The 16,972-nt window shown below is 40.0% G+C and overlaps 3 protein-coding genes across 10 annotated transcripts in view; 2 read left to right on the forward strand and 1 right to left on the reverse strand.

Moving 5' to 3' along the window:
- LOC127665122 (ankyrin repeat domain-containing protein 26-like) overlaps positions 1–16,972 on the reverse strand; it is a 922,395-nt gene that overhangs the window by 901,682 nt on the left and 3,741 nt on the right. Inside the window, exons 2-4 of the mRNA XM_052157533.1 lie at positions 3,395–3,509; positions 3,070–3,243; positions 1,561–1,664 (exon numbers count right to left, since the gene is read on the reverse strand). Of these exons, the coding sequence (XP_052013493.1) occupies positions 1,561–1,664; positions 3,070–3,210 (245 nt within the window). The 5' untranslated portion in view covers positions 3,211–3,243; positions 3,395–3,509. The remainder of the gene's footprint in view (positions 1–1,560; positions 1,665–3,069; positions 3,244–3,394; positions 3,510–16,972) is intronic.
- The window catches only part of LOC127665125 (ankyrin repeat domain-containing protein 26-like), an 870,635-nt gene that overhangs the window by 663,294 nt on the left and 190,369 nt on the right, over positions 1–16,972 (forward strand). The gene's annotated exons all lie outside the window — the stretch shown is intronic.
- The window catches only part of LOC127665128 (coiled-coil domain-containing protein 3-like), a 738,150-nt gene that overhangs the window by 232,350 nt on the left and 488,828 nt on the right, over positions 1–16,972 (forward strand). The gene's annotated exons all lie outside the window — the stretch shown is intronic.

Raw genomic sequence — 16,972 nt, forward strand, 5'->3', positions numbered from 1 at the left:
TAGTATTCCCTCCCCTTATTACATGGTGGGGAATCCTCTGGGTATATGCCCAGGAGTGGTATAGCACGATCTTCTGGAAGTGAGGAGCCCAGTTTTTGGAGGAACCGCCAGACTGATTTCCAGAGTGGTTGTACCAAAACATAATCCACACATCAAATGAGGTACAAGAAGAAAGTAGGAGTGGCCCCTTGTTCTGGAAAGACTCAGTGAAGCAGTATTTGGCAAAACCAGAACGGGGAAGTGGGAAGGGGTGGGTGGGAAGACAGGGGGAGAGAAGGGGGCTTATGGGACTTTTGGGGAGTCGGGGGCTAGAAAAGGGGAAATCATTTGAAATGTAAATAAAAAATATATCGAATAAAAAATGTGAAAAAAAAAAGAATAAATGGATATGTTATTTTTCTAGGGGAGCTATAGGGGTTATCAAAACATGAAATTTACAAACTGCATTCAGCTTTTCTATATATGACCTACTAATTCCAGTCCACATAAATTAGAAAACACTAAAAACTTCCTATGTGACTACAATGAAGTAGAAATACTTGGAGGAAAAGCAGAGTCCTGCTTCTTTTTTAGCAGGACTAAATATGTTTCTCTAATAGTTTTCATATTTAAATGCTCAACTTATACAACCTATTAAGGCACACATTATTGAAATAAAGATAGGTTCAATGACCAATAGAGTGTGTGTATGTGTGTGTGTGGGGGGGGGCACACATGGGTGTATTTACATGTGTTGAATATGCATGACTGGGTAATTGCAGACATACAAGTGTATGTGTGTATGTATATGTGTGTGTGTGTGTGTGTGTGTGTGTGTGTGTGTGTGTATGCGTGTGAGCATGTGTGTGAAGACAGACTTGAGTTTCTATGTAGTCTTGTCTGTGGCTGCCCTGTTTACTGTCTTATTTACTAACTGAGGCTGATCAAGTTTTAAGGCAATCCCCATTTGCCAAACTTATGAATGTTGAGAATTTTAGGGATTCACTAGCAAAGATAATGAAAATATTTGAAGAAACCAGTCACTGAAGGGAAGAAATTTTTTTCAAAATGTACTTTCATTTAATATAGCATTTTTAAAGAAATTAATATAAGAGACATATTTTTAAAAATAAATGTTTAAGATCTCAATTTTTAATGAAATATTAAAACATAAACTTCAAAATCTATACTTACAAAAAGGCTAAGTCAGTGAATGGGCAGTGAAGGAGAAAGGTAGGAAGGGAGACTCAATACTGGGGCAAGTTAGGTAGGAGGACAAGAGGAAGGTGAGGGAGAAGGGAGGATGGAGGAAGAGGAGGAAGAGAGGAGATGACACCATGAATCAGGAGCTCCTGGCCAGGAGAAACCTCAAGAAGCAAGGACTCTCACACCTTGTGAATAAGATAGTACAGTGCTAGAACTGCCCAATCTAGGAATACAGCTTATAATTACAATATCTATATGATGTGGGGGTTTATACCTATTTAATAGGATTAGAAACTCCAGCAACAGGGCTTCAGGGATGGTACACAGTATAGAATCCCATAAAAATATAAAAAATAAAAGAATTAATAACCTCACCTTTCTAATTCATCAAGTTCCTTTATCTTTTCTTTCTGGTCTTCTAAAAGTTTTGCCAGGTTGTCATTTTTCATTCGAGCCAGTGTAAGTGGTGTAAAGCTATCCTATAAAACAATAATAACTTTTAACTCTGAGAACCTATTTATCAACAGACAATCATATGGAAGACACAGTAGAGCTCACATAGTCTGAGGTGCAGTTATCTACATCCTTGACACTCTCACACATAGTGCTCTCACACAGATCCATTCTTCATAAGCCATCAGAGTACCTTTGATACCTATCTCATTTAATTCATAACTTAAATCTTAGTGAACCATGTGAAAAAGAATGTCTGCCATGGGTTCCTGATACCATGAGTAGAGTCTAAATAGTTTCTTCCAGAGCCTGTGGGAATGCAAATGCTTCTGAAATGCCATGAACTCCAAGTCACTGAGGCAGAGAATATTTGCTACAAAAGCACAGTGTAGAAAGGATGGCATGTCACAGTATTTTTTCCATACTGGACATATTGCACTAATGTTAATACTATTTCTATAACAAATGAACATGAAATTCATGTTAGACTTGATATTCTGGGAGAATATGAAGGATTATATTATGCCCTGTGCTAGAGTTGCAATTTAAGTAATCTCTCAAGGAAAATACTGAAAACTTTTCTACGATGATTTAAATTTGTGGAATTAGGCTTTTCTCCTTGCAAGTTCTTCATAATAAAGCTGTAATTACAATCAGCATAAAATGTAGTAAATGGACAACACCCCTGAATAACTTCTCCAACACTTGCTTTATTTCACTGAAATAAGTATTTCATTGGAAATGAATATCAAAGTGAAATGTGAGGTTTTATAGGTCAGGCACAGTGGTGAATTACCAAAAGTCCATCACTTCAGAGGTCCAGGAATATACAAGTTTTATGTCATCCTCATTACATAAAAAGTTCAAGGCCATCCTTGACTGTACAACATTCTGTCTCATGAACTAAGGGACAAATCAACTCTGTGGTTACCTAATTACAACTGAAAGGCCCATGATATTAGAGATCTATGAGATGAACTGACATGCTGAGATAGATACCATGTGGAGTAAACTGACAGAAAGATTCATAATTTAGACACTTATAATATAGAAACCTTGTATCTTATTGAAGTTTGTTTATCTGATATATTGGAAGTATAAGACAACATGATTCCCAAAAGGCTACAATTAAGAGAGTACCCTGAAGGAAATTGCAAATTTCTTCAGAATTGCTGTGGATGGAGGTAATAATTCTCTTTAGATTGTTCCTCAGAAGAGTAAAGGAGAGAGATCATGCAGTGTTTTGGGGGAAGGAAAGCTTGGGAAGAAGGAGCTCCCATCAAAGCTGGCTCATCTAGATAAGTCTTATAAAATCCATTTATTACATTTAGCGTTTGAGAGATTCTTAGGTCAAAGCTGTATCAGGATCCCAATGTAATATTTTAAAGTATGTAGGAAATAATCTGTAAATCAAAGCTGTGTCTTCTTTACCTCATTTTTTATACTGAAGTCGGCATTGTGTGCCAGCAGTTTGGCTGTCATTGAGGTGCTGTTATGCCAAACAGCATAGTGCAGTGCGGTGCTCCCAGTGTTGTCCATAGCATTTGGGTCAGCACCGTGTTCTAATAACATAGCCACACAGTCTTCGTGCTTGAACTGTGAAGCCTGGGGCATTGGATCAAGAAACAGATTGGAAAGATGAGAAAAGCAAAAATGTCATAGGTTTCACTAATTATTTGCATATATCTGAGATCATGTTTATTCCAAGAATTCCCATCCAATATGTGTCACACTGAAACTGTTGGCTGCTTTCTACCTTAATTAGTGCTGTTCTGTTGTCACTGTCACGGAGATCAATGTCACAATTCCACTCTATCAGGAGGGCAACTACATTGGGATGGCCGTATGCACAGGCATAGTGCAGAATAGTTCTGTGAAAATGAAAACTTTTTAAGAATTTTTTACAAAACTAGGTCAAAAGCCACAGTTGTTCATGTAATTCTCACTAACTTTGGGCATCCAATTCAAAGAAATGTTTTTGCCTCCAATATTGGAATCATGACATATATATTTCTGTATGGGAGGCAAGGATGCTATCACTGAGCTGAACGCCCAATATGTTAAATACTTTTCCATTGTTACAATGAAACAACATAACCAAAGCAACATGGAGAGGAAAATAGAAATGGCCCTGATAGAATCTTTCATCATTCCTCTGAAGCTTCCCAAGCCAGGCCTCCATCTCCGGAATTACCTTCAACCTTCTTAATTAGGAAGCTCCTAAAGAACAGCTCAGCAAGCATTGAAAACTCAGTGGTATTTCTTGCACAATATTCCAATGTCCTTCCAAAATCCTCCCCACCCCACCCCCAAAAATGGTCACCTATGTCATAGCACTGCCCCTCTAAGCTAGTACCAAGCTGTCATATTTAGGATTTCCATTATGTGATGAAACATCATGATCAAGACAACTTGGGGATGAATGGGCTTATATCACACACAGTTCCAGAAAACAGTTCATCTGTAAAAGCTGTGAGGTTAGAAACTCAAACAGGGAGAAACCTGTAGGCAGGAGCTGATTATGGTAAGCCATGGAGGAGTGCTGCTTACTAGCCTGTTCTCCATCTCTTCCTGAGACTGAGTTCTTGTGGAAACCAGAACCACCAGCCCAGGGATGGCATCACCCACAATGGGTAGGGTCCTACACCATCAATCACCAATTAAGAAAATGCCCTAGAAGATTGCCTACAACCAGATCTTATGGAGAAATTTTTCAGTTGACCTTCCCTCCTCTCAGATGACTTTTGCTTGTGTCAAGTTGACATAAACTGTGCAGCACAGTTGGCCAAAGTAACCTTTCTAAATTAGAACTCTCAATTTGGATTTGTCTCCTTCTTTGAACTCTGTAGCTACTCACTGCTTTATTCTCTGCATACCCAAGACCCTCATCAATAAAAAGGGAATCAAAATAAGCTCATCTCACAAGTCATAGTAGGATTATTGAAAAACATCATGCAAAGGATTTACAGCTTTTTCTACCATGAAATTGCTCAGCAATCAGATGTTTGGATATTTTTCTTTGAGGCATAGTCTTGTTACAGAATTCAGGCTGGTCTTGAATTCACAATGTGTCTCAGGAGCTGCTAACTTGCAATCTTCCCACTGTAGACCACATGACAACACAAGTGAACACACTCTGGCTGGCTTATGACCCTGTTCTTCTCACACTTTGAGAACTTTACATTAGGATATGAATTATAACTCCTGATGTATTACGCTTTACCTGATAGCAGGTTTTAGATTACATAATTCATAAAGTGTGCAGGAACCATAACCAACTGTGCTTACAGTAAATCATATGTGATATATTCAAAAGAATTCTGGGAGTTCTAGTTATATTTAAATATTCAAAATGTGAAAAAATATGACAACAGCAAATTATATCTGAAACTATTTTGTTAATTTCTAAATCTTTGGCAAAAGAAATACCAGGACTAAAATGAGGATAATTTTTTCATTATTTTGATTTGTACAATGTGAAGAAATGAGAACTTTCACTTGGCTAATATTTCAATTAATTGATAATAGTTTTAGACAGGGCATAATTCTTCAAAGTAGTTACTTGTTACAACTTCCTAATTTCAGAAATGCTATTTAAAAATAAATAGGTCAAGTTTCTAGTGGACTTGAGACCCCCCTTCTAAGTAGGACTGAAGTATCTATCCTCTTTGGTCTTCATTCCTCTTGAGCTTCATGTGGTCCATGAGCTGTATCGTGGGTATTCCATGCTCTTTGCCTAATATCACTGATCAGTGAATACACTCCATGTGTGGTCTTTTATGACTGAGAAACCTCACTCAGGATGCTATTTTCTAGATTTAGCCATTGCCTTCAGATTTCAAGAAGTCATTGTTTTTAATATCTGTCTGGTGTTACATTGTTTGAATGTACTATATCTCTAGACTTTCTACTCAGCACAGGAAAATCTGCACACATTAAGGATGATAGGCATTTACAGCCCATAGAATGAGTGTGCTTAATAAGAGAAACAAAGTGATTTGGTGAACTACTGAGTAAAAAGAATAAAGTTTAGGAATTCATTTATATTTAAATTTGTGGGCATTTTAATAAATTTAATTAACAATCTTATTATCACTCACAAACATAAATCAAGAAATCAGTAAGACTGCACTTACAGTTGTTTTATTAGCAAGTCATATGAGATATAAATTAATAACTTCTCTGTAATCATTCTCTTCCCATAATGTGAGGAAATTACATTAACAAAAGAATACATGAACTTAAGTGCAAACCTTTACTTTAGTATTTGGTACTACTCTAGTCTGATTCTTTGGACTGAAATCATTTTCGTGTGTGTGTGTGTTTTTGAGTGTGTATGAGGGTGTTTATTTTTTATTTTCTATATTCTCTGTTTACATTCCAAATGCTTTCCCCTTTCCCATTGCCCCCTACCTATATGTCCCATAAGCTCTTTTCTCTCCACCTATTCCCCAATCACCCCCTCCCATTTCTCTGTCCTGGTCCTCCCCTACAATGCTGGATCAAGCCTTTCCATGAAAGGGTCCTCTCTTTCCTTCTTCTTGGGAATCATTTGGTATGCTAATTGTACCTTGAGTATTCAGAGCTTCTGAGCTAATTAATATCCACTTCTCAGTGATTGTATTCCATGTGTTTTCTTTTGTGACTGGTTTACCTCACTTAGGATGATATTTTCCAGTTCCAACCATTTGCCTAAAAATTTCATGAATCCATTGTTTTTAATTGCTGAGTAGTATTCCATTGTATAAATATACCACATTTTCTGTATCCATTCCTCCATTGAGGGCCATCCAGGTTCTTTCCAGCTTCTGTCTATTATAAATAAGGCTGCTATGAACATAGTGGAGCATGTGTCCTTATTGCATGCCGGGGAATCCTCTGGATATATGCCCAGGAGTGGTATAGTAGGGTCGTATGAGGGTGTTTATATGTCGTGTGTGTGTGTGTGTGTGTGTGTGTGTGTGTGTATGTGTGTGTGTGTGTGTGTCTTCCAGTGAGTTCTTCCCCTAACCTAATGGAGACCACTGTGTTCTGATGCTTGGCTGAGAGCTTCACCATCTGTATTGGTCAAGCTCTGGCAGAGACTGTCAGGAGGATAGATAAATGAGGCCCCTGTCAACAAATGTTAAATTAGCAAATATCTGGGTTTAGTGTCTGTAGATGGTATGGATCCCTAGGTGGAGACTGTCTTGGTATGGCTTTTCCTCTGGTCTCTCCCCATATCTTTGTCCCTTATACATCGAAGGACCCATGGCTCCAGCTGCACATGTAGCAGAGGATTGTTACCAAAGGAAGGAGAAGCCCTTGGTTCTGTCGAGATTAGATAGCCAAGCGTAGTGGAATGGCAGGACTGTGAGGCAGGAGTGGGTGGGTGGCTGGGGGAGCACCCTCAGAGAAGAAGGGGAGGGAGTTGGATAAGGGAGTTGTAGAGGAAACACTGAGAAGGGGGATAACATTTGAAATGCACATAAATAAAACAACCAATAAAAAATCAATAAAAAGAAGACACTGGGTGGTTTTGTTTCATTCCTTTCTTGACTGTGGATGTGGTATGACCAGATCATGTCTCTGATTTCCCCATTATAATGAACTATAAGCTAGAACTTTAAGCCTTAAACTTAAGTTTCATGATGAGTAATTGATTTTACGGATAAAATCCAAATTGTACCAGAAATATGAGTTTCACAATGGCCAATGAATAATATATACAATATTATATATTGTACTCTCTCCATAAGAGAGAATAAAGTTGGATTGAATATACCATTTCAATTTTCAAACTGCTGGTATTCATATATGGACTTACAAAATTAGGCATTTACCCAGCACAATGAAAGGTAAATATGTGTCAGGGGCTTCATATCAGTTGGTGTATTGTTGGTGGCTCAGAACCTGAGAGATCTCAGGGGTCCAGATCAGATGAGACCAGGTTAGACTGCTGGTCTTCCTATGAAGTATTACTCCTCCTCAGCTTCTTCCAGCTTTATTCTAATTCCACCACAGAGGCCCTCAGCTCCTCCTGTTCATTGGTTGGGTGTAAATATCTGCATCTGACTCAGCTGCTGTGCCTCTCACAAAGCAGCCATGCTGGGCTCCTGTCTCCCAGGTCTCTGGTAAATTAATGGAGTACTTCCCACTCCTACCTCCTCATATTAATTCTTTCCATTCTTTCTGCTAGCCCTCAGGGCTTCTGTCTTCTTCCCCCCAACCCCAACCTACAATACCTGATCATGTTCCCTTTTCCCTTCTCCCCTCTCCCACCCAGGTCTCTCCCTCTCTCTGCCCCATATGAATGCTTTCTCCTGCTTCACAGGTGGGATTGAAGCACCCTCACTTAGGCCCTTATCTTGTTAATATTCTTGAGTTCTGAGGATTATATCCTGGGGATTCTGTACATTTTTTGGCTAATATCCATTTATTAGTGAATACATAACATACATGTCCTTTTTGGTCAGAGTTAATTCATCCAGTAGGATAATGTCTAGTTCCATCTATGTGCAAGTACCTATAAAACTCAAGAGGTTCTCATTCTTAATAGCTAAGTAAGTAAATTTTGTAAATTTTGTAAATAAACCACAAGTTTCCAACTTCCAGCTATCACAAAAAGGCCATTATGAACGTAGTGGAACACATGCCCCTGTGGGGCATCTTTTGGATATGTGCTCAAGAGTGGTATAGCTGGGTCTTTAGGTAGATATATTTACGATTTTCTGAGGATCCTCCAGATTTATTTCCAAAGCTGTTGTACCAGTATGCCATCACATCAGCAATGGAGGAGTGCTCCTCTCTGTCTACATCCTCACCAATGTGTGCTGTCACAAGAGTTTTTGATCTTAGCGATTCGGATTGGTATACTATAATATCTTAGAGTCATTTTGATGTGCATTTCCCTGATCACTAAGGAATTTGAACATTTCTGTAAGTTCTTCTTGGCCATTTGAGATATCTTTGTTGTGAATTCTGTTTAGTTCTTTGCCTCACATGAATGCTTTCTTCTGCTTCACAGGTAGGATTGAAGCATCCTCACTTAGGTTGTTTGTTTTTGTTTAGGTTGTTTTTTTTTTTTGGTTTTTTTTTTTTTTTTTTGTTTTTTGTTTTTGGTGGTTAGCTTCTTGAGTTCTTTATATATTTTGAATACTAGCCCTGTCTGAATGTTACAAATAATCAACAAAACCAAGAGCTGGTTCTTTTAGAAAATCAAAAAGATAGAAAAACACCTAGCCAAGCTATCAAAAGAGCCCAGAGACAGCACCCAAATGAAAAGGGAGACATAAAAACAGAAAGTGCGGAAATTCAAAAAATCAACAGATCATCCTCTGCCATAGAGTTCCATACCCAGGTGACACAGGGAGATAGCTAGACTCCCAGAAGTGTAGACATGACTGGGGACACACGTATGACCACCCATGCTGCTCAGAGGAGCCTGCCTGAAACCCTTACAACACAAGATCCTAGGGGCAGCCTAGGACAGGTGTCTTCTGATTTCTGTCTGTGCCCAGAGCTGATCCTGGGCCACAGAGCTACATCCACAAATCCCAGCAATAGAGAGCCAATCTCCTAGGAGTACCTACACACCTGAGTTAACAGGTAAGACCACTACTTCTCTTCAAATTCCTGGCCAAAGAGCAGCCTGCTCAAAGCCATCAGGACACAGGAACCAAGGATCAACTATGGACAGAATCATTCTGGTTTCTGTCTCTACCCATGAGCTAAACCTGTACCACACTTCTCCATACCTAAATTCACCCAGAGAGAGAACTGGTCTCCCAGGAGTACTGACACAGGCTTGCAGACATACAAACCACAGTCATAGACAACAAGACCAGCTAACTTGAGAGATAACAATATGGCAAAATGCAAAAACAAGAACATGACCAACAGAAACCAAGTCGATATGGCATCATCTGAGCCCAGTCCTGGATACTCAGCACACTGCAAAAACAAGATTTGGATTTAAAGTCTCAGCTCATGATGCTGAGAGAGGACTTCAAGATTGACATGAATAACTCCCATAAAGAAATGCCGGGGAACACGGGTAAATAGGTAGAAGCCCTTAAAGGAGAAACACAAAAAATCCCTTAAATAATTATAAGAAAAAACCAACAAACAAGTGAAGAAGTGAACAAAACCATCCAGGACCTAAAAATGGAAGTAGAAATAATAAGGATACATGCCCACTATGATCATAGCAGCCTTATTTATAATAGCCAGAAGCTGAAAAGAACCCAGATGTACCTCAACAGAGGAATGGATACCGAAAATGTGGTACATTTATAAAATGGAGTACTATTCAGCTATTAAAAACAATGAATTCGTGAAATTCTTAGGCAGATAGATAGAAGTAGAAAATATCATCCTGAGTGAGGTAACCCAATCACAAAATAACACACATTGCATGCACTCACTGATAAGCTTAGAAGCTTAAGCCCAGAAGCTTAGAATACCCAATGTGCAATTAACAGACAAAATGAAGCCCAAGAAGAAAGAAGACCAAAGTGTGGATACTTTGGTCCTTCTTAAAGGGGAACAAAATACCCATGGTAGGAGATACAGAGAGACAAATTGTGGAGCAGAGACTGAAGGAAAGGCCATTCAGAGACACTATTGTGGATGCCAACAAGCACTTGCTGACAGGAGCCTGATATAGCTGTGTACTGAGAGTCTCTGCCAGCACCTGACAAATACAGGTTGGTGCTCTTAGCCAACCATTGGATTAAACATAAATTTCCCAATGGAGCTTGAGAGGAGATTCCTGCCCCATAGTAGGAACAGCAATATTAACCAACCACTACCCCCACAGACCTTCCAGGGACTAAACTATTAATCAAGGACTACACATTGAGGGACCCGTGGCTCTACCTGAATATGTAGCAGAGAATGTCCTTATTGGACATCAAAGGGAGGAGAGGCCCTTAGTCCTTAGAAGGCTAGATGCCCAAGAATAGGGGAATTTCAGGACAGGGAAGCAGGAGTGGGTGTGTTGGTGAGCAGGGGAAGAGGGGATATGGGTGGGGTGTTTTCAGAGGGGAAACCAGGAAAGGGGCTAACATTGAAATGTAAATAAAGAAAATATCTAATAAAAACACCATAAAAACTTATCATATCATACTGCAAAAGCCTATACACAACAAAACTGGAACATCTAAATGATATGGATGATTTTTCTAAACAGATACTACATACTAAAGTTAAATCAAGAGCATGTAAACTAACTAAAAAGGCCCATATCTCCTAAGGAAATAGAAGATGTCATTAAAAAACTGAAACAAAAACAGCCTAAGGCCAGATGGCTTCTGGGCAGATTTCTATCAGACCTTCAAAGAAAAGTTAATGCCAACACTCTTCAGACTATTCCACAAAATTAACACAGAAAGAACACTACCTAATTAATTCTGTAGAGCCAAAATTATTCTGATACATAAACGAAACAAGGACGCAAAGAAAGAAAGAGAACATTAGATCAATTTGACTTATGATCATCAATGAAAAAGTACTCAATAAAATACTAGCAAACCGAATCTAAGAACACATCAAAGTCATCATTCAGCATGACCAAGCAGGCTTCATCCCAGGGATGCAAGGTTGGTTCAATACATGAAAATTCAATAACTATATAAGAAAGTCAAAGAAAAAATTAATGGTCATTTCAATAGATTCTGAAAATACATTTGACAAAATTTATCACCCCTTCATGTTAAAAATACTGAAGTGATCAGGAATTAAAGGCCCATACCCAAACATAATAAAATCAACATGCAACAAACCAACTGCCAATATCAAATTAAATGGACAGCTTTTCACTTTTAAAGTTATATTTTCCTGCTCACAATTATGACCCAGCCATGAAACCTCTTTAAGGAAAACTTGCATAAATGGAAAGAAAACCCATATTTGAAAGATATACAGTCTGTATCTTATTTTCAGCAAACTGCAACTAAAATGATTATGTCTATTTATTTGTGTATATAATAAACTGAAGGACATGTGAATGAAAATGAGGCCAACCTACTATAGTGCCTGGGAGAGAAATAGGTACATCAGTCACAGAAAAGAGGAGGTCTGGATACTACAACATTAATGAATTCAAGAACCAGTGGCTTTTTGTGGTGAACAGCTCTAGGTCAGCAGGGCCTTCCGCCCTTCCCCCACCCCACTTCCCAGAGCAGTGGAATAACTGCCAAGCACTGAGATTACCATGAAATCTTAGCGACAAAGGTCAGCATACTAGTCAGTAGCCCTGCGAACATTGGCAGTTCCTCCTACTCCTAGACACTGGGGCCACTTAGGGAAGCTGACACATTTCTTTCTCCACCTGCCTCCCAGCCTGCCCCTTTCCCCTGACCCCCAGCCCCAGACACCTGTCATTGCTGTCTCGGTCATTGATGTCATTTTTCCTAAGTATGAGTCTGTGCTCTACTGTGGCAACATCACCCCGGGTAGCAGCCTTGTGGATCTTGCTGAAGGCTTTGTAGCTTTTGATCTCTCTGGCAGAAGAGAGGCCAGTACCACTCTGACATGGCCTCCCATGGCCTGTGAAGGACTCCCTCTGGCCGGTGGAGGATCCAGGGGAAGATGGCCTTCGATTCCAGCAACACGAGGAGCTCATGGTGGAGCTCCCCACCCACCCACCCCGAGTCACCCCAGTCACCCCAAGTCACCCCGACCCCTCCCCTCCCTCTTGGCTCTTGGCCACCCTCAGAACCAACACACTGATATAGATCTGCAAGTGAGTCTTGTCACCACTGCCAGCAAGACCAGGACAAAGCACCCACAGGCAAGCTCAGTAGGAGAGAGTCCAGCCAGAACAGGTACTCCTGTCAACTGACTTCTATCCAACTGTTGCCAAGCAACGCATCTAAACACAGGCATGCTTACTCTGACCAATGGGAAAGCCGAGGTCCAACAGCTGTTATAGAGGTTCTACCTCTCTACTTCATGGACAGTAGGTCAAAGAAGAAATAAAGAAAGGCATCAAAGCCTTTGTAAATTAAATACAAGTGAAGGCACAACATACCAAATTCTATGAAACACAATGAAATCAGTGCTAAGAGGAAAGGTCATAGCCCTAAGTATGTTCATTTAAAAAAAGTAGATTTCTCATAATAAAAATTTAAATATACACCTATATTTAAAGTTCTAGAAAAAAGAAGCAAACACCCAAGAGTAGACACTGAAAATAATCAAACTCAGGACTGAAATCAATTCATTAGGAACAAAGACAACAGGACAATGAATCAGCCAAGCCAAGAGCTGGTTCTTTTAGAAAATCAACAAGATAGACAAAACCTTATCCAAACTAAATAAACATCAGAGAGACAATATCCACACTGACAAAATCAGAAATGAAAAGGGAAACCTAAGAACAGGTCCCGAGGAAACGTAAAAGTCATTATGTCTTACTGGAAAAGCATCTTCTCCAACAATTTGGAAAATCTTAAGGATATGGATGATTTTCTAGATAGATACTTACCAGAGTTAAATCAGGGAAGCAAATTAAATAGTTCTGTAACCCCTAAAGAAATAGAAGCAGCCATTAAAATCTAGGGGCTCACAGTCTGAGGTTCTCAGATTTCAGGCAATCGAGATTCAAGGGCCAAGATCATCCTCAGGTCCCACAAGAAAAACAGCCAAGATGACTGTGGACAGTATTCTGGTGTCCTAGATGGGCCTGGCACATCCCACAAGTCAGAGATGGACACAGAAACAGTCTCCTGGGATCAGACTTAAGACAAGCCCAGATTGGGCTTGGGGATAAAGGAAGTGGCTTTGTAATCCTGGTGACCTGTGGCCTATCCGCAGGAGTCTTGAAGGTAGAAGAAGAGACCTTACTCTGCACCAATGTCCTCTGACACCCAGATACACACCCCACCCCAACATCATACACGGTTATAGAAAATATTAAAAGTTCAAACAAAAGGCCAGTTGGCCGAGGCCTGACAGCCTGCCTGACACTCTACACACACACACACACACATTCATTCTCTCTCTCTCTCTCTCTCTCTCTCTCTCTCTCTCTCTCTCTCTCTCTCACTCTCTCTCTCTCTCTCTCTCTCTCTCTCTCCCTCCCTCCCTCCCTCCCTCTCTCACAATATCCCTCTGATATCTTCTACATCTGAAACTGACTGATATGCAGGGCAGCAGCTCCATGCTGAACTGTATTTTTTGGAAAATGGAACCCAATAAAGCTATTAAAATATCCATAGTTTATACTTACCAAAAGCTATTAAACCCTGCATATTTTGCATTTATTAAAAGTCATTAGGATCTCCATATTTTATCTTTTTAAAAAAGGAATGGAAACTAATGTTTATTTGTGGCCATTCTTAGGCACAGCATGCTGAAACACGAGTCTTGCAGACTGCATCATTCCAAGAAGAAGCAGGTACAGCATCCTGCCCAAGGTCAGAAGCAGCACACAGCAAGGCTGATGTGCAGACACCGTCTTATAATACACAAAAGGTGTGAATGTAGCGTTCTTTTTCTTGAGGCTTTGATATGGTATTCATCAGTGCATACACAGAAGACACTGAAGCAGCTTTTTACCTATTGCATATCCTGAAAACACCTCTACTGATATGGCTTTCTTTCACAGATTGTCAATGAGAACACATAAATAAGAATGCCAATTCCATGTTTTTATCACCTACCACTCAGGCAAACAAGCATCTTGCCAATGACTGGCTACACACATATTCTAGGCAAACAAATTTTAATATTTACACTTCATGAAATCAATAGATATTCCCATCAGGAATGGTCCTATTCTACAAAGGTAAATCACTGAAGTCCTGAGAGATGACTTAAAAGCATTATTTCTTGGCCCAGCAAGATGACTCGGTATTTTAAAGCACTCACTCCTCTTTGGCTCCTTGTACCCATCCCATGTCAGATGTCTCAAAACTGCCTGTTACTGCAGTTCTAGGGGATTTGATGTCCTCTTCTGGCCTCCATAGACACATGTATACACATGGCACAAACTCACAAAGACAGACACATAAATCTTTTTAAAAATTTTTCAGCTCTAATGATTAATTATAAGATAATTTAAAACAAATCTATGCAACAGATGGTACTTGCCCCACAACTGTGATGTAGCAGAGAGCTACAGCCCCAGCACACTGTCTTATCTCTGACTGAGGGAGAAGGAGAAACTGTTGCTCTCAGACTGCCAATGCTCAAAGACTAAGGTGCTTCATGAATCCACTGAGTTGTAGTCCATCATGAAGCCAGTTCCTGTTCTGGCAGAGGAGAACCACCCTCCTCCCACGGAACCACATCATAATAGAAGTGCTCATGCTTCGTGCCCACACAGAAAAATAAGACCCAATGCACAGAATTGCTTTCTATGCCCACAGGAGGCGTCATCCTGGACTCTCTGCGGGTTCTCTAAGATCAAGGGTCTGGTGCACTGCTTCTAGGCTGAAGAACTTGTAGATGAATGAAGTGTTATGGAAGCACCTGGTTAGATGAAAAGCATCACAAGAAGTAGAAAGGAGGACAGTGACTTCAGAGGGAGACCCCAACCAGGCATGGCTCACTTGTGAGCCTCTTCTGTGGATATAGGTTTTACCTAACTGAAATGATTAAGATGCCAAAATTCAGCATCCTTTCATGCTTAAAGTCTTGGAGAGAACAGGAATTCAAGGCCCATACCTAAACATAGTAAAAGCAATATACAGCAAACTGGTAGCCAGCATCAAACTAAATGGAGAGAAACTTGAAGCAATCCCACTGAAATCAGGGACTAGACAAGGCTGCCCCCTTTCTCCTTATCTTTTCAATATTGTACTTGAGGTACTAGCTCGGGCAATTCGACAACATAAGGAGGTCAAAGGGATACAAATTGGAAAGGAGGAAGTCAAACTATCATTATTTGCAGACGACATGATAGTCTACCTAAGTGACCCAAAAAACTCCAGTAGAGAGCTCCTACAGCTGATAAACAACTTCAGCAAAGTGGCAGGTTATAAAATCAACTCAAGCAAATCAGTGGCCTTCCTATTCTCAAAGGATAAGCAGGCTGAGAAAGAAATTAGGGAAATGACCCCCTTCACAATATCCACAAACAGTATAAAGTATCTTGGGGTGACTCTTACCAAACATGTGAAAGATCTGTATGACAAGAACTTCAAGACTATGAAGAAGGAAATGGAAGAAGACCTCAAAAAATGGGAAAACCTCCCATGCTCATGGATCGGTAGAATCAATATAGTTAAAATGGCCATTTTGCCAAAAGCAATATACAGATTCAATGCAATACCCATCAAAATCCCAACTCAATTCTTCACAGAGTTAGAAAGAGCAATTATCAAATTCATCTGGAACAACAAAAAACCCAGGATAGCTAAAACTATTCTCAGCAACAAAAGAAAATCTGGGGGAATCAGTATCCCTGACCTCAAGCAATACTACAGAGCAATAGTGTTAAAAACTGCATGGTATTGGTACAGTGACAGGCAGGAGGATCAATGGAACAGGATTGAAGATCCAGAAATGAACCCACACACCTATGGCCACTTGATCTTCGACAAAGAGGCTAAAAACATCCAATGGAAAAAAGATAGCCTTTTCAACAAATGGTGCTGGTTCAACTGGAGGTCAGCATGCAGAAGAATGCGAATTGATTCATCCTTGTCTCCTTGTACTAAGCTCAAATCCAAATGGATCAAGGACCTCCACATAAAGCCAGACACTCTGAAGCTAATAGAAAAGAAACTGGGGAAGACCCTTGAGGACATCGGTACAGGGAGAAAGTTTCTGAACAGAACACCAATAGCGTATGCTCTAAGAGCAAGAATTGACAAATGGGACCTCATAAGGTTACAGAGTTTCTGTAAGGCAAAGGACACCATCAAGAGGACAGATCGGCAACCAACAAATTGGGAAAAGATCTTCACCAATCCTACATCAGATAGAGGGCTAATATCCAATATATATAAAGAACTCAAGAAGTTAGACTCCAGAAAACCGAACAACCCTATTAAAAAATGGGGTACAGAGTTAAACAAAGAATTCTCACCTGAAGAACTTCGGATGGCGGAGAAGCATCTTAAAAAATGCTCAACTTCATTAGTCATTGGGGAAATGCAAATCAAAACAACCCTAAGATTTCATCTTACACCAGTCAGAATGGCTAAGATTAAAAATTCAGGAGACAGCAGGTGTTGGAGAGGGTGTGGAGAAAGAGGAACACTCCTTCACTGCTGGTGGGGTTGCAAATTGGTACAACCACTCTGAAAAGCAGTCTGGCGGTTCCTCCGAAAACTGGGCACCTCACTTCCAGAAGATCCTGCTATACCACTCCTGGGCATATATACCCAGAGGATTCCCCACC

This window comes from Apodemus sylvaticus, chromosome 14, assembly GCF_947179515.1.
Source record: "Apodemus sylvaticus chromosome 14, mApoSyl1.1, whole genome shotgun sequence".
Lineage (NCBI taxonomy): Eukaryota > Metazoa > Chordata > Mammalia > Rodentia > Muridae > Apodemus > Apodemus sylvaticus.